Here is a 27990-nt window from a genome sequence, read left to right as displayed (position 1 = left end):
AATCGGTCAGACCCCTGCGCCGGCGCAGCTTGCTGCCGAACCGTTCGGCGCGAGAGACCAACGCGGAGACGCTCACTCGCCAGTCGCCGCACGGCCGCAGTCAGTCGCAGATCGGCCGCGCTCGTTACTGGACGCACGTTGCAGTGATAAGCATTCAGTTGACTATTACGTCTCGCCGTTAAATTCATTAGTTTTCCTTCTGAGAAAACCAAGTGATAATAGCCGCGCCTCGAGGCTTGTGAGTGGATTTGTCATATGTGCTAATACTCGTATCGGAGCATTTCTATTCCACGCAAGTTTTCGGTAAGTGAAGCTATTTTACTTATTTATAAAGTCAACAGCTTGCCAGTTAACAGTTTGTTATTATTACACTATTGGGTTGACATAGTTAGCTGTTTCAACTCAATTATATCAGGGCATTATTTTAACATTAGCTATACGTAAACTATGACAGATATTGTATGAGATAGATATAATGCTATTTCATTTTTATATGAATTAGGGAAAATAAAAAGGACTGAAATATTGTAGATGGATCATTCGTCGACAGATGTTTGGTTCTTATGCGAGCGAGTGAGCTCAGAGCTGACACTAGTACAGGCAGTCTAGGTTAAGTACTAATTCACTCTCTTTCTAATAAGCGAGGCACGCTCTTATTAACCTACTATTTAAATAGATAATGATTTCCGGAGATTAAATGAATTCGATGTCGATGCCGTAAGAGCTGATGGAAGGTGCGCCTGCGGCGTAAATATGTTTGTAAATAAACGGGACAACTCTGTGTAGCCGTGACGGCGCGCAAACGTCAGCCGAGTGCCGAGCCGTTGCCAATAATTGCTAAAAATGGGTAGCTTATGACCAACTCACCGGCGAATGCTCCCAGCGTAGTATTCTTCGTTATTTTACGATTGCCTATATTTTTAATAGCTGTTATTTACATAACTCTGGTTGTGACCTTACGTGAGCGCATGCAGCGTTTACATAACAATATCACGTACTATTGAAAGGCATTTTCTTAAATATTTTAAAACAAAAGACCTTAAAGTAATATTCGTGTGTACAATAGACGTTACATATTTGTTTAACAGTTTTAATGAACCTCACAAGTAGTTCCACCTGCTGATGGTCATCCACTACTTGCTAGCGCTGCGTCGGCAATTCGTTGCTAAGGAAATATTAGATGCGTTGATCGAATCGATCGAAATATGAGGCTCAACTAGACGATACCTTGGCACTACTACAATAAAAAACATTCTAAGGTAAATCGTTTTTATTGTTGTTCATATTTGACATGACGCCGTGACGTATGTTACGTTATCACCGGCTACAGGCGCGGAAACTGCACATGCACGTGTACATGTGTGTTAAACGTATCGCAGCGAGTATGTCGTCTTATTGGTAAAAAGGGGCACAAAGTGATTGCTTCATTTATTAACGAACAAATTCCGTTTTTGATGTCGATAATACATATGTATGTTGTTAAACAACTTTGGCGTCGAAGTAGTTACATTTAAAATAATGTATTATTTTACTTTTAATTGGCAGAGTGACTGATAAAAAAGTCACCTTCTAGAATTCCTCGCAGAATTCGCCAGTAGCCACACTGTCTCGCTCGCTCTCGGCGGGAACTCTTTGAATACTTTTCTAGTCTCTATGCTAAAAGGTAACAGTGGTCGTTATACCAATACAATTGCTGCACACTTGCGTCAGGAGCGATCTGTTCGGAGTTACCAGCCCTGGAATATTAGAATAATTATACTTCATTGCCTCTAATTATTGCTCTCCATAAAAAATAAAAAGTTATACTTTATAAAGTTCTCTAATTCAATAGAAAGTCACACGGAGCCTTACATAAGCTAACACTTAATTTTGAATATTTAGCTAAGTAAATTATAAGAGTTATTTACAGTCCTTTTTTACCAGCCCCTGCTTCTCTTAGGGTGAGAGGGGCTGGGTCACGTTTAATTATTGCTGTCACGTGACACCAAATCATAGCGACAGATAAGGTAACTGCCATCTGCACAGTACATCGGTCGCAGCTCACTCCGCCTCGCACCACCACGCGCCGCCTCGTACCACCTCGCACCGAGAACTTTAATTGATAGTTTTGGAAAGATAATACAGCGTGAGAATAATAAACGACTACAGTTGCTCACTGTAAAAACACGTTTAATTTCATTGTAAAAGCCAAATGTTGTTAACGTTTTGCCAAAATGAACGCAGTGATGTAATGGATCGTTCGCTCCTCCCAAGAGTCCACGTGATGCTGCGATGAGAACCGTTATCGGCGGTATCTCCTCGTCTGCATGATTGACGCGGTGTCCTCAGGCGGCCGATAAGAGATAAAAGCCGATCTGTCACTGATAAACACACGAGATAATTCAAGAGCTCAGATCGCTTAGTTCGGAACAATATGTGTGCAAATGAGGTGTTTAAGTGTCGTCAGTGCTAAGTTAATATGGCGAATATATTAAAAAGGTATCGTCGACTCTAATATTTTGTAATTTATCATAGGTTAACTGTTTGGTGTATAATATTATAAAAATATGTATTTAAAAGCGCTATTTGAATTCCTTAGTTGAACACTCCGCTTGAAATAGAAAGTCAAATGACTTCGTCTCATACTAAAACTTTGTGTTGCGAGTTGAATGAAATTACATACGAACAAGCGCCGTGATTATTGCCCATTTACTCACCGTGAGAACACTAAGTAGTGAGTCGTACTTTGAGTTATTTCTGCTCCGAATCACCCTCCCGAGCCCAAACCTCGCGGTGGCAAAATGATTACTTTGGGATGCTAGTATCGATAGACGAATGAAAACGAGGCATGTGCCATATTCTTGAGATATCATAATTAAGTTTAATTAAAGCGTTAAAATCGAGCTCAAATGTGAAATCACAAAAGTCGAATATTGCTGATCGGAATATGTAATGTGCACTGCATTACATAATTTATTAGTTAAGAAAACAGCAAAATAACATTTTGTAGCAATATAATAAAATACATATAAATTACATTATATTTTTATTGCATTAATGACGTCAATCGAAATGGTCGAGACGGATCACTCCACGTCTTCGAAATTAGAGCAGGTATTTATCGGGAAGAAACACTCCATACCGCGCGCCGGGCACTTCAACATCGAAAGCAGAGTGAGCCGAGGGGCGAACTGAAGTGACCACTGTCTATGTTCTATCATAAAATTCCCGCCGAGAGCGGCGCAGCGGCGCAGCGGCGTTTAATTAGAACACATTTAGGTCGAAAACAACATATTTTTTCCGACATCCGTTCTATATTTTGCCCGCAAATGAGTTTACGATAACCCTGAAACTCAGTCGTTGCTTCTACCAACATTGCACGCCTTCAAGGCAGGTCAGTGATATTTCGAAGGAATTACTTAAGGCTAGCACACTCCCTCGTGCAATTATAAATATTCAGCGATCACTTTTATTTCTCCCAATATCGGCGAGAGTTCTCATATGACTTCCGCTAACATTGTTGTTCACTAAAGACGAATGGAACGTGTGGATGGGGCACTGAATCATTTTTCAGAAGACAGGTATTGCAAACAAAGGCTTGAACAGAAATATAACTAAGTAAATAGAATTTAATATCTGATTATTTTATCAGTAAGCCGAGATGATAAGAAATCATTTCGACGCGGTCATGTTATTTTCCTTCGCTCTATTTGTGGTGTCGCAGGACGCTGTACGAGCTCGCCTGGGCCCTGTTCGAGTCGTACGACTAACAAGGTGCGACGGATTTTGTGGTTGATTAGTCAGTAATCGGTATAATAGTTCCAACACAGTTTATATTTAACATATTTTAGCATGTTGCTTACTATATCAATTGTCGAACGATAACAAGTCGGTCATCTGCTAGCTTGCCAAAATGTGACAGCACGTCTGATTTGGCCAATCAGAAGGCAGTGATACTATACATCATACATATATCGGCAGTGATACTGCCAATATGTGTCTGCATGACAGAGATGTCTTAAAACATCTGATTATTTAAAAAGAATATCGCGTAAACAACAACCGCGCCTGACACGTCGGGGCCTGTAGCGGTCGATTATAAATTGGTCTCGGGAGACCAGGTTTCCCTTGATATGGAGTGCGCAACAGTCGAAGCACTAGCCTTGGTTACCCGTGGTGCATCAAATGGCTTACTTGAAATAAACGGCTTTAGATTGTCGGTGATTTCCTGCACTTTCTATTTAATTACTATACCGGCTGTTGCGCGAAAGTATCTAAAATACTTAAATGTTTAACATTATTAAAATACCGCACTAATCATACGCTCGCATCTCCGCGGGCCGCCGGGTGGCAGTCCTTCTACGCCTGGGTATTAGGTATTCGATAGCAACGCCGGCAGAGATATTGTATGTTTTCAATTCGGGCGATCAATTTATGATCATAGTGCAAGTGTTTAAATTATAAATTTTTTTATTGGACAGCATAGTATTAAACGAAATAATAATGAGAAGTGTAAAATCTTAAAATATTATTTATTAAGGTAGTGGAGTAGGTAGGAGTAGCGTCGACATTCACGGCCGAGAATACAAGAACAATGGCGATGCTATGACGATCAGCAGCGAGGTTGCACCGGCGCGGGCGGCGCCTCGGATAGACACGACCGCCGCCCGCGCCTCCCTCGCCGCCCGCGCCCGCGCCCCTGCCCTGCTGCGCGCCATTGTCTAGCACTGGCGTTATTGTTGCCGCTCCGGGTAGCCAGGAAGCGGCTGTCGTTTGTATTACCCGGTTTCACGCACTTTATATACGCCTCTCAGTTATATCACTTTGATTCCGAAGGCACTCGATATAAACATTTGTAGAAATGTCTCAAGCGATTGCCTTGCTTTACATAACAAGGCAAAGCACATGTGCCACGCTATGCGTTCGCTGCAGTGCGCTGCAGCTGAGTAAACTAGCCCGGGCCTTAGTTTTGTCTCTAACTTTATCTAACGTAAAGTTTGTTTATGCAGCTTTCTACTCCCAGTTTTCGATCTGATTAGTCTTCTTTCTAGTATTTTAAAAATGTTACATTTATTAGTCGGATTTGAAGTATAAACAAGTCGCGCTAGCGAGTTCGCAGTAATGGTCGCAGGTTCCGCTGACCTCCTTCAGAGCACTAGCTGCCCGACGGTCGGCCCGCTGGTACAGTTATGTCGTGACCGCTCAGGGATCTGAAACAAGAGTAACTGCGAAGATATGATACCTTTGCGCTGATTTCCACGACGATCGCTCACTAATGTGACGGAGATATTGCAAGCGCCGCGTTAGCCGGCATCCGTTTCTTTTAATTGCCTCCAAGATTGCGATAATTTAAACGAAAACAGTCGCTAAACGAGAGCGTTAGCGCTTTCATCCAGGATATCAACGTTTAAACCAAAGCTCATTATTAAATCTACATTGAGAACTTTTATCGTAGCATTTTGTTTTGTATAAACTGCAACCCCCACTCCACTCCTTATATTCTTTAAGTAACTTACAACGAGGTATGTGTATAAGAATGCATTATATGTATTAAAAAAAAAAATAACAAAATAATCGATAAATAGTTTTAGTAGGTAAAAATTGTTATTCGAGCTTAGATAAAAAGTTTAGAAATCTTATACTGTTAGGTTACATTTCTTGAATCTAAATCATTTCGTAAAAAAGATGCGCATTGTGGCGATCAGTGGAATACCGAAGTGCTCGTCAATCAATCAAAATCAAACTTATTACAGCTTCTCTGGATCCCGATTCTCCTGAACCCGGTAACCTTAATAACTATACAACAAACAAATAAAACTCAGCATTAAAATGCACCCATTGAATTTAAAATGGAATATGTGTTTATGATAGTTGAGCACACTATAGGTAGCAGTAGGTATGTCGTAGGTGTACGCTCGTACCAGCACAGATGCTCGTGCTCCAGTCCTGCTCGTCAAGTCACGGTGCGGCACGTTAGAACGGAGACGTTAATTTAATTATAGCGACCTTTCCATTGAAGTCAATTGCCGGTCAGAGCTGTGGGCTTCGGTGCGGGCAGATCCTTCCCCACTTAATATGTCATTGTGAAATACGCGTCACGTCTATTTTGAATCGCAACTAGTAAGTGATAGTATTGAAGTAAATAATGATTCAAAAATTTAACTGAATTGCTACATTCCGGTTTGAAGGGTGGGCGAGCCAGAGGAATTGCAGACACAAAGGGATGTAAAGGAAAGGGAATATAACATCGATAGCGCCGCGGGCTGATGGCGACCATCTATCAGTTCTCGTCTTTAGGAGCGTTTGCCTGTCGGCGCGCTTATCCGACTGATGTCGGCCAGTTTTGAGGAATCTGCTCGAAATAACCGCCGCGTTTCGACTGATTGGAGGAATGTGTTTGGGCCTGTGTAAATAAGACTACATTTTTCTCATACTTTTATAGTTCTTTTGTCGCGACACAATGACTCTACAACCGCATGCTAGTGAAAGTTCCGATGTTTTTATCTGTTCTCAAGCGAAGCTGCGATTGCGCACATTTTATGTATCTAACCGCCATTGGTTCTTATCGTTCTTAGCCGCATTACAACAATGTTTTTGTCTTTTTAATTATTCTAATATTGAACAGGGAAGCGCTTGCTTGTATGTTCTGGATTCTCAGAAAAACTTGACCAGTAATACCAGAATCATTTATAAGAAGGTACATAATGCGCAGAGACAAAACGGCTGAGGACGTTTTCCGTCGTTACTCACCCGTTTTCTTGTCTCTTCTTTGGTAGTTGGCGACGAGCTTTAGACTTCGCTAAAACAATATAGAAATAAGCGGAGAAAACGATGAAAGAAATTTTATTCATCTAAATGACAAGTAGTAATGACGGATATTAAATATCAAAATAGTACATTATATGTAGTTGTAAATGCAATCAATCGATAGACACGTAAACAATCATGTAAATAATTACTGTAGTTCAGGTCGAAAAAAAATATCACAAGGTCGAATCGAGCTGTGGCCTCCGGTGCGGCTCCGGCGCGGCCCCGGCGCGGCGCGGGTACGGCTCAGCCGACTGCGGACTGCGGACGCAGTAATTAAACCGAAAGGAAAAACCATCTGATATCAAAATACAAATATTCATTAGTATCGTTTAATTCAGGGTCTCTTAACTCTAAATATTAATGGAATCCGAAGTGTCTCAAGGCTTGTATACTAACAGCCACTGAACTTAATTGAGCGCACAAAACGTTGATACATAATATATTGTCCCTATAAATAAAAACACAGGCCGCAATACGTGTTTGTCATTTACACGAAACCGGTTGACTCGCCGTCGGTAACGTTTACTTATGTTTTTATTCTTTTGCTGTCAACGACAATTTAAAGCTGCGTTAATCGCCTACATTGTACAACAACATTAGAACACTGTTCAAAACCTTATAAAGTTACAATACTGCCATTGTTACATTCAAAGTATTACCAGCCGTTGATGTTTGTTCGTAAAAGGTAAACACAAATTAAAATAAATTAAATACCTTTAATACGTCAACACCTGTGTTGCTTTATTGTCACCTATAGAATGTTAAAGATACAGTATGCGCCAATTGCTGGGTGAGAGCACTCAGTCATTGGGGACTAAACTTAAGTTAGTTATTGACCACATCGAGTCGTCAATACTTAAGTTTAGTCATTGGGAGAGAGCCTGTCCGGCATGCTCTAGAGTTATTTAGAGCAATACATTTGAAAATAAAATTGGTACTGAGCAAAAAGTTAAATACCAAATGTAATTAGAACATTTTATTTTTAAATAAGCTACACAAGATTCTTGCAAACTACGAAATTATTCATAAAATGGAAAAGAGTTAGACCACTTAAATTAGAAATACAAGATATTTTAAAATAATATTTCCGACCTTACTATAGTATTCTGCTGTTCGAGATTATTTTTCTACGTCTCTATTTAACAAGAACATTGTAATTGACTTGGTTGATTGTATTGACGCTGCATTAAAATACTTACATTTTGAATGCGGTTTCGTTTGATAACGCAGATAACGTACTGATCTACCCGTACCATTAGGGATCTATATTTTTTATTATTTATATATATCGTATGGATTGTTTTAACATAAATTGTTACTAATAATTTAATGCTTTAAATGTGGACACTTTTACGATACATTTATGCACAAGGTTGAGCTCTAAAATATTCTATTTCAATACATAAGATGCATCCGCTTCTTCGCCCCGTTCAGTCAGATATAATATAACTTTATGAGTAAGGCGGTCCCTGGTAAATGGAAACTGTAAATCTGTAACTAAAGTAATCGATAAAGGTTTTTCTGACGTAATCATAACCAAAACTTGTAACGTATACAGTTGATTGTCACAAATTACGCAATGCGATTTTGTCACCGTTGAATCGACATACATTTACCAGCCTTTGATGTACTTACATTCACTTTTTGAACTTCATGCTTTAAGTATAAATAAATAATATTAAAAGTATCGATCGTTGATATATCTCATATCCAGTTTCCACCGTCGAGACGTCTGAAACGCCAACTCCTCTGTAATAAGACGCATACCAACACATTATCGATTTCAAGACCGACTTTGGCACCGGACTAGCCTTAACGTTGGATTTACATTTCTTGCTTTATAAGAAAGTAAAGGCGTCGGCAACGACGACTATGTACTGTGAATGTGTAATAAAGTAAGAGTGACAAGGATTTAGTTTTTGCTTCGCAAGCCGACTGCTGTGAGACGATTGCGTTGACGCGCTGAGAACCAACAATTCTCAAATTGCTATCGTTGTCGTTGCTTTTATCGTAATTCTTAAATGAGCAGCGAAGTAACTGCAGGACGACGTTTTTGACAACGTAGCGTGTGGGTCGCATCTGGCGGTCGTATCTGTTCGAAGGCAGCGTGACCTTCGGGCCCTGCGATAGCTTTATATTTTTTATTGTGAAACCGAATATGGCAGGCTACTGGGTCGAGTATACGCTTATACAAAATACTCGTTTCCTTTTAACTGTTTTAGGTTATGATCGACTTACAACCGCGGGACCGAACTCGACTCATGTTTGCGTAATTATTTCCATATGGTTGCTTTGCAACAAACTTATCTCGCTTTTTTGAATTGATGGAATGCATTTGGAGATGACGCTTGTGTATCGAGGGTCCTGTACTGCGGCCAGCGGTCATTGTGAGTCTTCCGTCGGCGACAGCAAACCTTCCCTTTGTTTTATTCTTTTATATTCTCGATATTAATGTCATATTACTCATATTGCTGACCGCCCATCCAATAATGCTCATAAATTATACGTAGTACGGCCTGTTCAAGGTTTACAAATTAATATTACCTGTGTTAATGGCGGCGAGAAAAACCCACTCGCTTATATAAATTATTTTGTTTAGGACTCTCCATTCGATAAAAATAAAATCACGACCGATACGGTCGAACATTCGAAGCGTGTCACCCACTAGGCCAGTAGTCTCTAGCGGGCACCCGCGCTCCGCTGCGCACGCGCAAGCGTGGAGGATGCGGATGGAAAAAACCTATTGATTTGTATGTATTCATATTTTGCATTGCATTACTAAGTAGCGGGCACTGCAACGAGCGCCGTTACTTCACCTTGCTCGCGAGACATCGTGCTCACTACTGAATCGCCGACAGCGCGCTCCGAATTGAACCTTACACAATAAACAGTAATAAAAAAATGGGGAACTCTTCAATTATGAAGTCTATAGTTTTTCAATTTGTATATTCGTCGTCGTCGACATAACTCAGCATGCAAAATTATTTCTATCTTTGAAAGAGATTTTGAAAGGTCTAATTTGAATTTCTTAGAGGTAGACAACTCTTCAATAAATACAAGTAATCAATAGCAGGAAGGCTGGTTCGTTTTTTGCTCGGACCGGAACTCCGAATCAACGGCGAAATGCAGATATGCAAACGCCATTACTGCCGCCATTGCTTGCGGTCATGGTTCCCATATAAACAATCAACAATTTATTACAGATAGTAATTATTTGTAATTCTTATCTGTATATAGTTCAGGTCTTTATAATAATTCTTATGATATAAAATACATATAAATATTTTAAATTTAAAAGTCATCAATAGTATATACTAGTAATATGCGTTGTTACGTTCTATTGTAGGCCTTTTTGTTGAAAATCTTATTTAGAGCGCTATGATAATTAATTAGCGTTTGTTTATTTGTTTAAGTAAGGAATCATAGCCAACGTTTGTGCACATCTCTGTTACTAGTATAGGTCGATGTAACACGTAATTCAAAGAGGCTAATTAAGTATTAGAAGGCAGGTCGCACGACAGGTGTATTGAAACTTCAAGGTTATCGCGTCGGAGCGCGATCAGCGAGCCGGGCATCGCAGCGGCGGCGTGCCACTCTGAGCGGCCACTCCACGCCGGCGGCGGCAGCGGTCACGGTCGACCGTCGGCGTGTTAAACGTGTCTGTATATCGTGTACCGTATCCTATCTGTATGTCTCTTGTATTATTTGAAACATGAAGACGAATATATTTAAGAAACAGCGATTCAACTGAGATGTAGCAATACAATTTGTATTATTATTAAATGAATTGGATCGAGGACGTGTCCATCGACGACAGTTTGTTTCAGCTCGTAACAATTCCTTCTCTTGCTCGAGTCGCCAGGCGAGCCGTTGAAATAGTTTCGTCGTCTTTCAGTTCGACAATCGACACGAGTGTGAGCACGGTGGGCCCGTCGTCTGCTCGTATTTCCTTTGGCGTCGCTAGCTTTGCGTGTGTGTGAGTAGGCACGCGCAGTGCGCATGTGTGTAGGTAAACAAATGTCAGCAGCTCAAAGATAGTGTATCACGATTACTGCGCGGAGCTGTGAGAAACTACGATAGCTTACGAGTGTTCACGTATCTGATGAAAATGCCGCTGATGAGGAGATTCGATCTCCTGGTTCACGTCGAGGTTGCGACCTCGCTCTCGGTCCCAGCCGATGTCTGCCAGATTTTTTTGAAAGATGTTCTGGCATACTTTTTCTTTGAATAAAATATAATATGAAGCCTTAAAAAAAATTAAAAAGTAACTTTTACTTGTGCATAGAAAAAGTGAGTTATTTGACGAGAAAGGAAATGTTTTATGTAGGTTTATAAATTATCACATTTAATTTAATTTGGAAAGTGTTTAAGGCGTAATATTATTCAAATGAAATAGACGCGAGCCTCATTAAAATTAATACGTCGAGAGACTTCGCTCTGCGAATAAGAGAAATTGTTATTCGTTTTTATTAAATAGTCCAGTCTGTGCTCATTGCAGATTCGGTAGAGTTTGTTACATAAAATAACTGTCGGTAGTCTACGGACGGGCAGAGAACTTTCTCTTGCCGAGTTTCGATTCAGGGGGAAGATGTGCCAGTTTATGTGACCAATCATGACATGCCAGATCCAGAGTCAGTGTCACAATGTGGTGGCCAGTGGTGACCGCTTAGAAAGGGTGGCGATCCCGTGGACCGGTGGAGTCGATCTCGTCGACGCTACTTATGGTCAATCGATTTAAGAGTTATGGTTAAGGTCGTTGACCGTTAGCGACTAGCACATACTTCCTTATTGAACACACGTATGCAAATAGTAAACACCTTGATTAATATGCAGACAATAAAAGAGTAAAGTATCAGTGCGTTACGGAGCGCTGCTTGAAAAAGGGCGTGGGACTCATTCTTCAAAGGTACAAATAAATTTTAATAACTCGCCCGGTAAATTTTAAAATGTTGTTTCAAAGAAATTACAGGTAAAACAAATGACAACCAGGACCGTACGTGCTGCGGCCGAACAACCGAATGCCCGTTCGGAGGACGCGTCGTGTGCTCGATTACAGACACCTTGTGAGGAACACGTTTAAGATTGAACACTAACATATCACTATAACGACTTATAAAAGCGAAAATACGAAAACGAACGCCACTTTTCATTGCCAAACCCGACGACCAATTACAGCAACGCGGGTCAAGCCGTAGGCGACAAATATAAATAGTGAGCTGTATAAACACATGTTATACTACAATCGAGTGATCCGAGCCGAACGGTCTATTTCTGTGATCTGCCGCGTCGCCTGAATCTGAATGCGCAGATATGCAATAAATGTCTGTCAAACTATCAGTCCAAAAGCAAAAGATAGCAGCGGGATTTTGAATTTGAAGAGAAATGTTTAAACAAATGTGTTATTAATTTCAATGAGCTTGATCTTAAATATAACCGTATAACAAAGCTATCATACTCGCATTTCATTTTTATATAATTTAATAACTTTTACTAGCAGATCTTGAGGACCTATGGTATCGACGTACATAAAGTCTGTTTCTTCACAGACATTCCTTTTATAGATAAGCTGCAGTACACTTATTTTAACGTAAATAATATTTATTCAAAGTATTTACTAAACATTTATTTAACGTGACTTTTATGATTTAGCCCAAACGACAGATAAAAACTTAGGTTACTATTAAATACAATTTCAATGTATTAAAAACCAAAACAAACAATTTGTAATGCATGTATATCGATGAATGCTTCGTCAAACATCTCGATAGATGTTTCATCGCATCCTAGAAATCAGCGATCTAGTGTAGTGCGAGGCCAAATTTTCCGTTGTGGATAATTTACGACCGCGATTGTATCAAACCTGAGTAGGAAATTAAATGTAATTTAATTTTCAACTCAGGGTCACTCGAGGTCGTACTCTGTTGTCGGGGAGCCCGAGAGAAGGGGACAGTTTTAAGAAATATTTATCATTAATAATTTCCGGTTTATTTTAAATCCGCTACTACGACTGATTGCCCTGTTTCAGTACTTAGAGCGACGATTACTACAAGTAATACTGGCGGATACCGACACAGGTATTACATCACATCACATTTGTGTGCGAAATACATATAAGAAGCCAAGTTTTGTTGCATCGCCGTCGGATAAGTAGGTTTTATATGTTGATAGGACAGCTCATGGTGAGAGGTCTCGGTAACAAACGAATGTCCCTCGTGCATCGCTCACCCTTCAAACCGAACGCGACGCGCAGGGTGCGACCGGGGTAGGTTACGTACGTCTCTTACTAGTCAAGGTCTAGTTTCCTTTTTCATAAGAGCTTCAACCTAATGACTTATACTTACTTCATATCAGGTAAACCGTGACGACTTTCAGATTCACTTTTGCGCTAATTATGCACATAAATATGCATAGTTAAGCGTGGGAATTTGCGATTTAAAGTTGTTAGCATTCGAATGTCTAATCGTCGCCCTGAAAATAAGCTTAACGCGAGCAGAGCGGCAGAAGCAGTACGCAGCGCGGCTCGCGCGCGGCTCTCGGCGCAGTGAAAGTCTCCGAATCGATCGATGTAAGTTTCGATCAGCAACACTTTCGTTGCCGCAAATCGATTGTCATTCGAGGGAGATCCTCGCGAAAGATTTCTCCTTAACACCCTTCAAGAAATTTTCTAAATAAGGCAGCCTTCCGACCATCGGTGGTAGCTTTACGTCCAACTCTACCCTGTAACGAGACGATTCATTCATCGAGGCGCTTCAATGAGCCCACTCGAATAAAGAATGTTTTGATTGTGATAGAATATATCTGCAGCCTTTTAAACAATAGCAAGGTCTTAAAGCGGGCGTTTTATTATTTTATTTCTTGACAGCATTCAAGCATTACAGGAAGGAAACCTCGTTTATCGCAAAATCAATTCTAGCTTCAATGAATATAACACAAGGTCCCGCCAGTCGTTACAGCCGAATGTCGGCGTCGACTTTCGTCTCGGCCGAGAGTGCGGCTGTCCGAGGTTCGGCTGTCGAGCGCTCGCGTTCTGCCACCACACATTGTGAAACCGATCCACTCGCCCCGGTGTGGGTTACGTGTGAGATGTCACAACGCGGCGATAGAATTAATACAACGAGAACGTTGCAGCGTCAGTGTCGGTTTCGTATTCTGAAGAATCAATTACAGTGTGGACGATAAACGAACTTGCTGTGATAGTCGTCGTATACTCGTATTTGTGAGAAAATAGTTTACACAACCGCAATCGGGTGCGATCACTCAACCGGCCTTGTTCCAAAGTTCACATCTATAGAATTCGAATATTAACTCTAAAACTCGCTTATGAAAAGGGTTGGACTCGATTGGGAAAATAGTGACAGTGCCTACGGGACGTGGATTCAAACGGTGCACTTGCCATTTCACATTTAACAAACGAGTAGCGTCACGACGACTTTCGAATAACGAATACGTATTAATTCGCATTTGACATGACTTGGACTTGTAAAACAATTCAGTTTCACACACAAGCTTAAACATAATAAAACTATCAAGTTGATTATGATAAAAGGATGTTATCAGTTGACGGGACACCGATTTCAGTAGGCAGTAATGAAGTTACGAGTGAGAGTGCACAAAGAGGTCAATGGGCCCCATGGCGCGGCGGGCCGGCAGCGGGCGCTTGGAGGTTATGTAACGGCCGGCGGCAAATCCTCCAATAGTATCTCAGAAACTAATCGCTCGGCCGTTTCGAAATAGCTAAATGTCATCATCCAAATAATTTACATTAATATGTGTTAGAAAATAAAATCGCGCAATACGAGATCACAATACGCCGGAATGAACCCGTATTGTATTTTTAATGAATATCTCTGTGTTCGTTTGATTGTCTCCTCAAACATTTCAAACAATTCCTTTACGCAATATTTCGATGGCCTTAGAAGCTAGAATTTAAATTTGAAGTTATAAAATGTACGCTCATCGCGATAAAAGCACGATTACAATTCTTTAATTAATTAAATTTAAACAGAATTTGATCCTAATTTGAACGATCACACATACGTGTCACCGTGTACCAACGGCCACCTCGATAATCGATATACGCATTAATGGGACAGTCGGTGATTTAGGACCGATGTGTTTCGTATAATGTGCAACATTCACATTCGCCGTTTTATTCGCCTGAGTCCATCCTGATATCCATTTTATTAAGTTTTGTAAAAGCTTAAATCTGGTGATTTTATTGCGTAAATTAAGAAAAAAATAAAATAAATTCAACCATCAAACCTTCCCTCTAAAATGAGTGTGATTGTTTACAATAGGTAGGTTGAATGTAACGATCTCGCACCAGGTGGTTTCGCGTGGACGGTTTCACAGAGCTTATCGCCGGCAATAGATACAAATTAAATAGAGCATTAATATTAAATCTCGAGTTTGCTGGTTTAACTTGCAAGTCTCGACGCTTTTGAAATCGAAACTCCACACGCTCGCTTATTTCTTAACGACGTGTACTAAGTGCCGGGCTTTGTCAATAAATTGCTACATCGGCTTGTCGTTACGGCGAATATTGAAAACGTCTCCAAACGCACCTCTAGTGAACGGAGTACGATAAGGACAAGGGAACATATCGCCGTCCGCCCCGTGACGGCGGAGTAGCGGTGCACACTGCACTGGTGTAACATGTGGCCGGCGGCGGCGACTACCGACTGCACGAGGGCAGGTGTCGGCGCCGGTGCAGAGCTGCGACGTAGCGGCGGAGACTGACGACCGGGCAAGGCCAACTCGAGCACGTGTCTAATCGTTTTAAAAATCTATATAGGCCTTACACAGGAAGCTACGCACATAACATAGCATAACACATGTGCATAATGTTTAGGTATTCTGTATTTTATGGCATAAATTATGCCTTTCATAAATATTTAACATTGTAAATATGATAAGAATTTCTCGAGTTCACAATTTTATATCTATGTTGGAACTCGCTGGTGATGGAAGTAGGTAGCGTTGGGTTTTACGAGAATGTTTTAGAAGATCTTTTAGGCGTTCTTGATTATTTGAACAAAATTAGAACCTCTCACGAAAGATCTCAGGTCCACCTGCAGTCTCACCCGAGCCAGGGCTTGGCAATATATCGCTAAGAGACGAGTGCATCGCGACGCGCCGCTATTGTATCGGTAAAAAGCTGTGAAATCGTCGATGGTAAATCTGATTGTCTTCGATTACAAAGTATATATGTATATCATATTTGACAGTAAACCAGGAGGCTACGTCAGAGTAAGGTTTCTGGCGGGCTTAGAAAAGTAAAGTAAAGTAATAGTCTGTAAACTTCCCACTGCTGGGATAAGACCTCCTCTTCCATTAAGGAGAGGGTTTTGGAACATATTCCACCACGCTGTTCCAAAGCGGGTTAGTGGAATGCAAGTGTGTCAGAATTTCGATGAAATTAGACACATACAGGTTTCCTCACGATGTTTTCCTTCACCGCCGAACACGAGATGAATAATAAACACAAATCAAGCACACATATATAGTGTTGCATGCCTGGGTTTTAAGCCGCAATCATCGGTTAAGATGCACGTGTTCTAACCACTGGGCTATCTCAGCTCTACTGGACCATCTTAGCACTCAGCTTATTACTGTGTAATTAATTACTAAACAAGACTCAAAAATATGTAAATAGTAATTATCATTATGACATTTTCACATCGCACTAAGTATTCATAGGTATAGGTATATTGTATATCGACTAGATAGTGGCGTCTAACTTAAATGTCCTTCAAATATTTCAGTAGTCGGACAGACTGAAACAGCGTTTCCTGTTTTTCATCGTATCATAGCTGCAGGCTAATTAAGCGTCATTTTTCACACAAATAACTCTCGATGAGTAAGAAAGACTTACGCATAAGGAAGTATGAATCATTATGACATGGCTCATTACAGCTCTATCGAATTACGTTTTCCGCTCCGTATTGTGTGGTAGCGATACTAACTGCAGAGAGAACACGTAATCTGCATAACATATCTCACACGTGCAACGCTAATGAGCAATCGTTTGCTGCAGGACGTTCAGCAGCAGCAGCGCCAAGAGCGTCGGCAATGAGGCGGCCGCGCAGCGCGAGCGGGACGAGGCCGTGAGCCGAGACGCGTCCGCGAACAACAGCGCCGGCATGGACCGCTGGCAGACCACGCTCGAGGACATGATTCACCTGCGCTCCTCCAACAACCAGGCCTTCAAGGACAACTACTGGGTAGGCTGACGCTCTTTCCTTGCAGCTCACATGTTTAGTGACAATTGCTTGCTTTGTTTGTAAGACAAGCAACATTAAGAGAAACATTGGAATTTCTTTGAAATCAGTATTTGCCAGAAAATCAAATTTCTATTAAATACATAAAAACAGTCAAAATCTTCTTAATGTTAAATAATAATATCACAATCTTTTTAGTTAGGTATGGTTTACAGAATTTATGATGAGTCAGTGCCGACGTAATCGTGAAATAAACAATTAAAGCCATTACCGCGCTCCGTTCGGCATCCAGATAGTGAAAGTGACTTAATGGGGGTAAAAGTTTACTCAACGGCGAAACTTACTGTACGAGTGAAAGGATTTTAAGAGTCAGCGCAAAATGTGCCAAGGGAATCCAGTTGATGTCTTCCAGGTCGATACGAGTTGCAATCCAACACAATCTGATAGGGAACCGTTCCGATGGCCGACTGTAACGGTTGTCGACGCGATTGGCGAGGGCTCGTTTCGGCTGTTGTTATTGCGTAATAACGTAACGATCCGATGTTTTGATTGATTCATAAAATAATTTTAATGCTCTGCTCAAAGTTATGACAGTATGTTACTTTTGAATGATTAGGGACGATCTACATGAAACCAGTCTATGGCATATTTTATTAATATCTACCATATAATTCACACATAGTAACGCCAACGAAGCGCCGCGCGCGGTGGACGAAGCGCCGCTTAATATCGCTGTTATGAGTGAGGTTTCGATATTACGTATTTCACAAGAAGGTCATTAACATCAATGAACTGAATGTACAGAAATACATCAACAATAAGTAATTGTAGTTGTGTCTATAATAAATAAACACCAACAGTACGCTTTTCTATTGAAATTAATTGTTATAAGTCGTCACTTTGCCTTATTTTTAGGGAAAATATTTATATTTTAGTAAAAAGAAAGGTCGGCGGTTTGTAGTTACGAAAACTAAGTAATACAGGCACTGATGTCACTGATTAAGGCGTGTGTACGTTTGAAGGAAACCAATCAAACTGGAATGACTGTACGGAACAATGTGAAGTCAAATAATTCATCAAATGAACAAATAACGCTGGCCTTCTTTAAAACAGTCACTAGCATAACATTGAATAGCGTAGAAAAGTTTGTTTAACGTTTCCGACCTCCGCGAGCCACGCAGCGTCCAGTAGGGAACCGCGACATCTGCAGTAAGTGAAATTACTTCGCGGCGACGGCTCTGTCGCATCATAGTAATAAAAATGTACTCACCTTTATTTGCTTTAAAAACTAAAAGACGTCGCTCCAACAAAATATTGTGAAATACGCAAACAAAGATAGGTGATCATTGTGCTGGGTGTCGCCGGGTGTCGCCGGGTGTCGGTCGGGTGGCCAGTGCGCTCGCCGCCCGACCGCCGCATTCGCTCACACGTGCGACTCGCGCGAGCTCGTGACGGCTGACATCCGCTCATCCGGTCCACTCGGGGCTGAGTCGTCATTCATTCTCTGACTGTATGATAAATGTCAGTATTTTTTTATTTGCTTAAAGGAAAACGATATTTGTATATGTAATCGAGATAGTTTAAAAGACGGCGACAAAGAATATGATTTGATCTTTATGCCCCGTGACCATTAACCGCATAGAAAGTTTAGTCGGAAGTATCGGAACTGTGAAAAGTAGATCATGAAAGTTGCAAAATATTGTTCTAATTCTGATTCTAGTGACCGGCGAGCAGCTAACCGGTCGACAAATAGGACCCGCTACGGATACGGTTACTAATTAATTACACTATCGGTAAAAAAATTTAGTTTACACTCCGTGAACACGACGAATGATGATGTCGTAGGTTTTGCTCGAGTTCGTCCGTCGTACAGGCAAAGCGATAACTATTTATATAACTTAAGTGGAAATCATTTAGAAAAAGTAGAAATCGTTTTCCTGCTTTCCACACCTACCGGTAAGAAATCTTCCGAGTAGAGATAGTAATTTAAAAACGTGATTTACTGGATCATTGCTACAATGTGTTGCGCGAGATCGAGACACGATAGAGACGTGGCGTCAGGCCGGTGGCCGGCGCGCCGCAAGAATACACAGCCGCGCCATACCAATGTTGGTATTAGTAGAAAACGTTTCAACAATCAACTTGAAAATTTTTGTAAATCTTATTTACATTTTGCTATCAAACTAGTAAAAAATGGTTTTGCATATACTCTTAACACCTTTGTCTCGTATAGACAGCGACTTCGTATCGTCAATAACAAATAGTACGTGTACGTGTAGCCGCGCCGGCCGTGTATAGAAAGCGTGCACGCAGGCGAGGACGTTTGCCTAAGATAACAAAGATTACCTTACTTTGCAAGTGAGCTATCAGTCACTCTTCACGGGCTTTTTACTAAAATTTTTAATTTTTTTTACTAACCTAATAACTTAAGAATGAATGATTTGTATTAAAACCGAAATGGAGTAATGGAAAATTAAATGGTATTTGCTACACTATTCCGTGTCATCGTTATGGCGCGAGTGCTTCCCGTGCGGACGGATGTTCATGGGCCGCAGTACTTGTCGCCATTCAACGCATGCGCGACGCTTGCTATAAGCGTCGAAATTGAATCGACTCAATCAATCGTGCACGCTAGTTGAAACCTTATGACTGAGAATTTTAAAATCCATTTCGACTACGGTGAAAGTAATTGTGTAAAGAAAGTTATGGTATGCTCGGTATATAGCATCGCTTAATCCATTGGTGTATACCGTTGTGGCGCGACCGGCGCGTGACCAGCGGATAAAGAAAGATTTGTTGTGACTGACGTGAATAAATTATATCAAACGGAGAAATGTTGCCGATCGGGAACGTGCCTCGGCCGAGTCGCCGGTGTCGCGCTGACCGCTAAGCACTATTCTGTAGATCGATCTGGCCTCGTATGTACTATGCGTTACATCATATCGAAAAATAGATCAACAAAAAGTGTTCATTGTAAACAACAACATGAGCTCGTGACAGCACGTGCTGCGCGCGTCGCTCTGTGACGTCACGCGCCGAGTGGCCACTCGTGTGTGCGCCGTGCGTCGCGCGCCGTGCGGTGGATGCGGAGGACACGATGTCGATGTGTTTAAATAATTAATCTTATTGCAACCATTACTTTTTCAACTATTGTTAAGAGCCGCGTGAGTACATGTTTGTATGTGTGGCAGGCTCTCGCGGGCTATCTCGTTAATGTTTGCGTCACGACTGCGAAGCTACAAAGCCATTTCTGATAAATTCGTTAGCCGCCGATGTTGTTTTAAATTACCGTACGTTATTTTCATTTGACGAGAGATATAATACAAATTTTTGCTAATTAACACACATCTTTCACCGTCTGCCAGCACTCAACGGAATATATTTTTTGCGCAATAAATATTAATTTCTCTTAAATATAATTCTCATTACCGTTTTTTTAATTGCGTATTTTATTTTATGGAAGTTTCGACTGTTATTGCCAGCGCTTAGAAGCCGCAACGCCGCGGTGTCCGCTGGCACACTTGCGCCAACCCTGGCGGCTCAAGCGGCGGCGGGACTACGGCGACACTCGTATTGATAAAGCGTAGTGCAGTTTCGATCTTAAGAGACAAATAAATATCGTTTCATAATAAGTATTGAGAAACAAAATAGAAAGTAGATCTATTTGACTGTAGATAGTGACATGAATAATTTATTTGAATGATGTAAAATACAACTCTGTTAGTAATTGGTGTGCAGATACTGTAAGAGCTCGTCGCGTGGTCGTTGGTGGTCGCGGGTGGTCGCGGGGTGCTCGCGCGGTGGTCGCGGGGCGCGGACGCGGTCGATTAGTATGTAATTATCACAGCGGCTCTCCGCGAGGATTCTCGCGTGCAATTAATAACTCCGATAATACAGCAGCGCTGCTCTCGATCTCCTTTTGTCTTACGATTTCTTCTCATTAGCATATTTATTTACCTACGAGCGTCTGTGCGCAAATGATATTATTGTTTAACTGAACTCAATATAAACTAGTGCAAAATATACTTACTGTCCGCGGTATTTATTGTTTATTGTGTAAAATTAATTAACAATTTATAAAGTTCACAAATGGAGTAAATCTACCAAAAACTTTGCAGCTTTAGCAATCCTCGACCACGGTTAATAAATAACTGTGACCTTGAGAAAATGACAATGAACTAATCGAGAGATTAACTAAGACTAAGATTAATTGAATTACTGTTTTATCTACCGAGAGTAAAAGTTATACAGACAAGTGAGATAAGTTTAAGATATCTTCGGTACCTCTTCGAAGTCACAAGTAATGTTTACTTCCGTTTATCATGTCAGTGTTTAGAGCGTGGCATCGTTATTTCGGCTTTTGAAAGAAATATTTTGAAACGTGACAAACACCTATATACGTGTAGTATATAACCTTGTTTCATGTGTCTGCGTGTAGCAAGTCATAGCGAGTGAGTGAGGTACACTTTGAGCAAATCAGCTCGAAGAATACAATGCCCTGTGAGTTGACAACTGTTCGCATATCACATTCGGTTTGTTGTTGTTTTCAGGCTCAAAATGGCTTTGATGAGTTGCGTCGCTACGTGAAGCAAGGCAGCGACTTCAGTAAGGAGCTGGCCTCCATTTTACAAGAAAGGTCACTTTTCAATTCAGAACTATATCATTCATTTTATTTATTAATAGATTTTTATCATTAACAGTCAGTCGTATGCAAGTTTGCTTATCTGACATCTTATCGATATTTCTTTGTGATGTTCGCTTTCTGCGGCTCGAGTGATACACACGATAGCACAATAGCTTATTGTTTGAAACGAATCAATGTTACGTCCTTCGCCGCGATCCGGGATGAAACAGCTGTATGACATGATCCCTTTTGGAGGGTTCGAAGATTATCATAGACGAACGATTCTTGATTCATTTTGCTTGTCATATTAGGCAAATCTACTTTTTATTTGTTGGCCTCGTAACAGGTTCCGCCCTTCCCACGAAACGGGGTAGGCAACTTGTTAGCACGAGTGATGCTCGCTGTAAGGTTACGGCAATGGCCACAAAAACAGAAATAGACCGTTGCGATACGACGCCCCACTCGGCGTCACCGCGACGGTCACAAATACACCGCGTATTTCAGACATGTATCGCAGTGCCGCTAAGAGCGACTCGGAATCATCTAAATTGTTTTTATACGAAACTGCAGTCGTACTCGTATTCGATCGTAATCGACTTCGACTATTACGCCACAATGACTAACTTTTATGATGCTTCATCACGATGCTTCCGTAATGATTCAATAAGTTGCAAAGTACACCCAACGATTTAACGTTACGTGACCTTGATAACTGTTGCTCTTGTGTAGACACTACAGCTTGTGCAAGTCAGTTTGTGTACTTTACAGGGTAGAAGCAGAAAATTATTATTCGAAATGCTTAACGAAACTCAGTACCAAGTTAAGCAAAGCTTGCAAAGAGAGTGTCGGCTCGTGTGCGGAGGCGTGGAAGCACGTGGCCTTAGAAATGGAAAAACGATCAGAAATACACCGGTCAGTGTAACAGTTCTTTCTTGTCATTTCGTTGATAAAGGCCATTTGACTAATACACTTATCTTATACCTTGCAGAAATTATTCCAGTGCCTTAACAGAAGAACTTGTCAAACCAATGAAACACGTCATAGATAGCCAACTTAAACTAAGAAAGAAGGTATTGCATTAAGTTTCGATTACATCAACCGACCTATGATCGGTCACCGACTGTCCTTTTCTCATCATATCTTAATAACGGGCCTTTCAGATTGAAGGTAATGTTGATAAAACGACTCGTACCTTGTCCGACTGGAGGTCTGCCGAGGCCAAATCGAAGCGGCAGTCGCACGCTGCGGCGCGAGAGAACGAGAAGCTACAGGACGCCTCACTGGATGTTAGGTCTGACCTCTTGTTAAACTCGGCGCCTCTAAACGTTATCTAATTACGCAAAGTGATTGATTGCAATGATCCCTCAACTTTGTTTGCTATGCGAGTAGCTGTGCGTTATTTTGAATGCTTTGCGATGATAAAAGTGCTCGAGCGACGGGAGCGAGTTACTAGCTCTGTGTGATTGTTTGCAGCCGCATCTCCCGGAGCTCGAGTGTGGGTCACATTCCGCATTCAATCCTGAGCGCGGCGCGGGCGGATCGCGCCGCCAACCCGACGAGTGAACGGGACGCCGCCAAGCTGCAGGTGAAAAAGAAGAAAACGGAGGACGCCGTTAAGAAAACCGAGGTCGAATATTACAACGTCTGCGTTCAGGCAGAAAGGGCGAGGTAAAACAGTACCAATGAAGCGCCAGTATCACAAGTTGGACCGGTTTCATTTGTCTTATAACATGCTGAAATCTTCCAGGTTGGAATGGGAAACGAGCGTTGTGAAAGGTGCGGGGATGCTGGAATCTCTCGAAGAGGAGAGACTCGCTCAGATGAAGAACTCCGCCGATTGTTATCTGAGGCTGACGGCCGCTGTACCTCCACAGTTAGCAGAGGTAAACCGATGAGCAGAGTGGCTAGCCATGCAGTCACAATATTCGATGTGTTTACTAACAAATTGGCAACACCCAGGCTACGAACGCTCTCGTGGGACCGATCAAGAACGCGAATGCGAACGTGGACATGCGCGTCGTGCGAGGCGTGCGCTCGGCGCCGGCCGGGGCGAGCGAGCAGCTGCTGCCCGACTTCTACTGCGAGCACACCACGCTCGCCATGAACAGAGAACGACGAAAACAAGTATGTTGTGCCAAATACATTATTACTTATTATATGTAACAAGCAATGCAGAGCGGTCCGCCTTAGTATACCACGGTATGTATAGTTCGAATTACTTATAATTTGAAGTAACTAAACAGTATTACATCTACAACAACCCGTAGGTGTAGCAGTAAGGTTTAACCTTCGCATCAGAGAAGAGATCCTAGCCCGTCTGCATTAGGATCGTTCCACATTCCAAAGTATATGCTTTACAAAACAATAACAAATCCGGAGATCGGAGTACTACCTAACCATTATATACAATCGATGAGGACAAAGTCGACACAGACGAAGCATTCATTGCATTTACTCGCTATTTTACATCAAAAGTTACATAATAATAGGAATATAAGAATATTATTTATTATATTTAAAATAATATGTAATAAAAATTATATTCTTATTATTAGTAATAACACTATACTTTTTGCAGTTTTCTTTTGCTTACGTCGCTGATAAATTTGGTTTTCTATATGTTTTAGACAACCCGTGTAAACGACTTGTCCGACATAAACGCTCGTAAGCATTGATAATTTATTAGCAATTACTTACGTTTTACAGCCATCTTGGTGAGGTTGTCATTGTTATTTTTTCTGAGAATAAGGATAATTTACAAATTTGTAAGTTTTATTATTAATTATTTATTAGTCTAAGGAGGAACTACGACACCATATTCAGCCTCGGTTTGATTTGTTTGTTTAAAATATTCGACATCAATTTGACACGAAAATATACCCCAATCTGTGTGATGAAGCAGACTTCTTCATGTATTTTTTACCCAGACAAGTTTGTGTTTTACTTTGACTCACTGCTATAATGAATAACATCAGGATAGAGTAATTAATTTGTTACATTATCTAAGCAATTAATTATATTAATTAATAATTTGCTCAACTAGTTTCACTTCATACGTAATGGCTACATCGGGTACGTCGGGCCTTTCGGCGAACTCTCAAAAATAATAGGCTCCGTCCAGCCGGCTGTCTATCAAGCTACTCAAGCTACCCTAGTTTTTGTTCACGTGTGCATCTTTTTTATTATACGGAACCACTGCTCCTCCACCAATCCTTAGATGTTATCACCTTGTACAAAGATTCGCCACGTTACAGTTTATAGTGAGTGATACGATTGCTCACAGTGCACTTTATTTTCAGGCACTGCTCAAAATCATGCAATTGGTAAAACAAGACATAGAAAGAGAACGCAAGTCCAAGCAAGGCTTGGAGAAGTTATCGATGGCTATGAAACAAACGCCGACTTTCGGTAGCGACGACTCTCAACAAAATGTCGCCGACAAATTGTATCATGTGAGTGTGGCGCCCTGAGGCATGTTATATATTACTACCTACAAATACCCGTGTGTGTCAGTTTATAGTATTGATTAACGCAAAACATTGTAGATGAGATCCATGCTAACCTACTTAGAGGCGGTGCGGCACAAAATCACCTCCAGCTTGAGCGAACTAGACAACCGCCCGCCCTGCCAGCACCCTCTGGCGACGCACATACAGGTCGTGAGAGACAAACAGGGCCTCCAACAGAGCATTCTCAAGGTATAACATATCATTTTACTTTATTCGTTAGTATCACTTTGTAATCTAACATGAGAATGAATAAAATATAAGAGAAACTTGAAGTATTGAATTAAGTAAGTAATATTTTAATGACACTAGAATAATGAATTAGTGGTCAGTTTTGTAGATCGGTTACCATGATATCGGGGTGCACCACAACATCGGTCACATTTGCTTGCTGTTTCATAGTATTATTTCGGAATAGATTCCGCCGTGGCTGCAAGCTGATTACCAAAACGAAGTCAACAAGAACCTACAACCGAATTACACAGCTTTATCGAAAAGCGTGAATGGAGGGGAGGAGAAGGAACGGCGCGACTCGATCATGAGCCGCGCGTCCAGCAAGCTGCGCATCGAACACCTGTCGTTCAGGCGCAACGCGGAGCACAAGAGCGCGCCGGTGACGCCCCTGAGCGCGGAGCCGCCGCCGCCGCTCAAGCCGCCCTCGCCGCCCTCGCCGGACCCGCTGCCGCCGGAGAGCCCGCTCGACTGGAGCGAGCGCGGCGCCGGCGACGGCCTCTCTAACCAACAGGATAGTGATTTCGGTGAGGACACTATATCCGGTGGCGCTACTCAGATGATTTATTTAGATGTATAATGTATGTTATTAAGTTGCCCGTTGAAGGTTTATTATATCTTTTACAACGGTTATTGATAGAGTTTGGCAAACTATGTATGCATGTATGAGGTTTTTTAATAATTACTAAATGGATACTATAGCAAAATGCATAAAATTCTGTTTGCTCGTAGACGAGTTCTCGTCGCAAAGTGACAGCTCGACAGACCTCACGGACGTGGGGAAGAACAGCGCGAGCGACGAGCCCGCGCAGAAGTACATCGGCAAGTGCCGCGCGCTCTACTCGTACGAGGCGCGGCTCGACGACGAGCTCACGCTGTCGCCAGGTAGCCGCCGCCCAGTCGTTACTGTCTACCAAACACTGCACAGAAGCTTTTCTAGTTACCCTTTTCGCAGTTCATTTATATTCATTATTAAAGCACCGATCTTCTAATCGCTCTTAGAGACTACAATTAGAGACACAGTTACAATACTTACGCACGACGAGCTAAACATGATGCCAACTCGTAGCTGTTTCTATCGACGCTGTGCTGCGCGTACACGGGTGACCCGCCTTTTTTCAACTTCCTCTGTTGTTTGTTCACTAATGCAATTGCGATTTTTTTTTTATTTCTTAAGAACAGGACAAAATTTCCGTTTCATTTTATGCAACGATTAACATCCAAACACATGTAACAATTTTTGTTTCAAAATAGTCAGCGCAAGTTTCGTTAATTAACCTATAAAACATCATCTCTGTGCTTCTTGCAATAAATGCTGTCATGAACTGTAGTGTATGTTTTCGATGGCAAGCAACAATTTTGCGAAATGGATTTGATTATTTTCTAAATGGTGTCCCGTTGCGATGTATACATGTATGAAAACTTTGCAAATAACAAAGACTGACTATACATTTTGTGAACCAGGTGACATAATAAATATATACGAGAAACAAGACGACGTCTGGTGGAGCGGGGACTTGAATGGCTCCTTCGGAATCTTCCCGTCGTCCTACGTGGAAGAGATCACCTCTTGCATATGAAGCTTCGCAAATTGTGCCCAGTAACGCGACCGAGCTTACCTGAACTGCGCATGAGAGTAAACAGATTTCGTGTTCATTTATAGGGAAATATAAATTATTGTACTAATCACACTTTTCGTAATAAATATAAAGAATTAATTTCACGAACCTCATTTGACTATTTCAACTAAAAAAACAAAATCAAGACGGTGCTTTTCAAAATAGAAACCAAACAATGAAATGCGAATATTTCGCGTGTGCGACAAGATGGGCTGAGAAAGGACGAGCTCGTCCTCTGCGGGAGCACCGAGTGCGGCCGTCACGTTACCTTCGCAGTCGCGATAGCACAAAGTCAATACGCGTCGTCGTCTCGGAGTCGGCGAGCCGGAACCATCCAGCGTGTTCATCTCTGACTCTCAGACGTTAGTGAAACGCAATACAAAATTACAGTAAAAACGAATTCGCTAAAGTGAAAACAGACCAGTCCGTTACGTAACACCAATAAAGCAGCCGGTGCTCGGCGCTTCCGCAGCGGCCGCGGCATCGCAAAAACTAGTCCACAGTTGGCTGCGGACTTATTTGATCAACAAACAAAAGCACAAATAGAAACGTATTACATTTGTAGTATTCGTACTTAATTTACACTTTGTTTACAAAATGTTTAAGAATACGAGTGTATCGAACTCGCGGCAAACGACGTCACAGTTGAGTGAATATGTCTCCTGGGTCGCTACTGCGCCATCGATTGCCTTTTTCTTTTTATCGTCTCGTAATAAGTCTAATTAGGATTTACTCGCGACTACCTTGTAGATAAACGTTCGTTAATTATTTATGAACATTGTGCATAAGTAAGTTCTTAGACATAACTGCTGTTAGAACGTCAATTGAGAGATCGTGAACATACGGAGATGCTAAGATAAGTGGTAGATAACTGCAATATGTACGTGTAAGTGTGCTAGCGTTAAATTAAACCAAAGTATTTTATGTAATAAACAAAATGGTGATAATTATACATAACTGACTTTTTAATTGTAATTATCTAAATATATTTCTTCAATGTT

The 27990-nt window shown here is 41.4% G+C and overlaps 1 protein-coding gene across 3 annotated transcripts; it reads left to right on the top strand.

Moving 5' to 3' along the window:
- Positions 1-45: 45 nt before the first annotated feature.
- Positions 46-27990, top strand: LOC124542901 (nostrin). 3 transcript variants are annotated; one of them, XM_047120816.1, is made up of 14 exons: positions 46-303; positions 16826-17012; positions 21560-21645; positions 22402-22545; positions 22622-22703; positions 22794-22924; positions 23107-23301; positions 23381-23516; positions 23593-23757; positions 24933-25085; positions 25179-25331; positions 25558-25897; positions 26103-26255; positions 26835-27990. In XM_047120816.1, the coding sequence occupies exons 2-14, from the start codon at positions 16932-16934 to the stop codon at positions 26948-26950; spliced, it is 1935 nt and encodes a 644-aa protein (XP_046976772.1). In that variant the 5' UTR covers positions 46-303; positions 16826-16931; the 3' UTR covers positions 26951-27990. The 3 variants fall into 3 exon arrangements, with proteins under 3 accessions (XP_046976772.1, XP_046976773.1, XP_046976771.1); XM_047120815.1 differs by lacking the exon at positions 46-303 and adding an exon at positions 2286-2478; XM_047120817.1 differs by lacking the exon at positions 16826-17012 and having other exon boundaries at positions 95-303.

Source organism: Vanessa cardui, chromosome Z (genome assembly GCF_905220365.1).
Source record: "Vanessa cardui chromosome Z, ilVanCard2.1, whole genome shotgun sequence".
NCBI lineage: Eukaryota > Metazoa > Arthropoda > Insecta > Lepidoptera > Nymphalidae > Vanessa > Vanessa cardui.
Note: the sequence above shows the minus strand (reverse complement) of the source record. Positions and strands in the feature narration are given on the sequence as shown.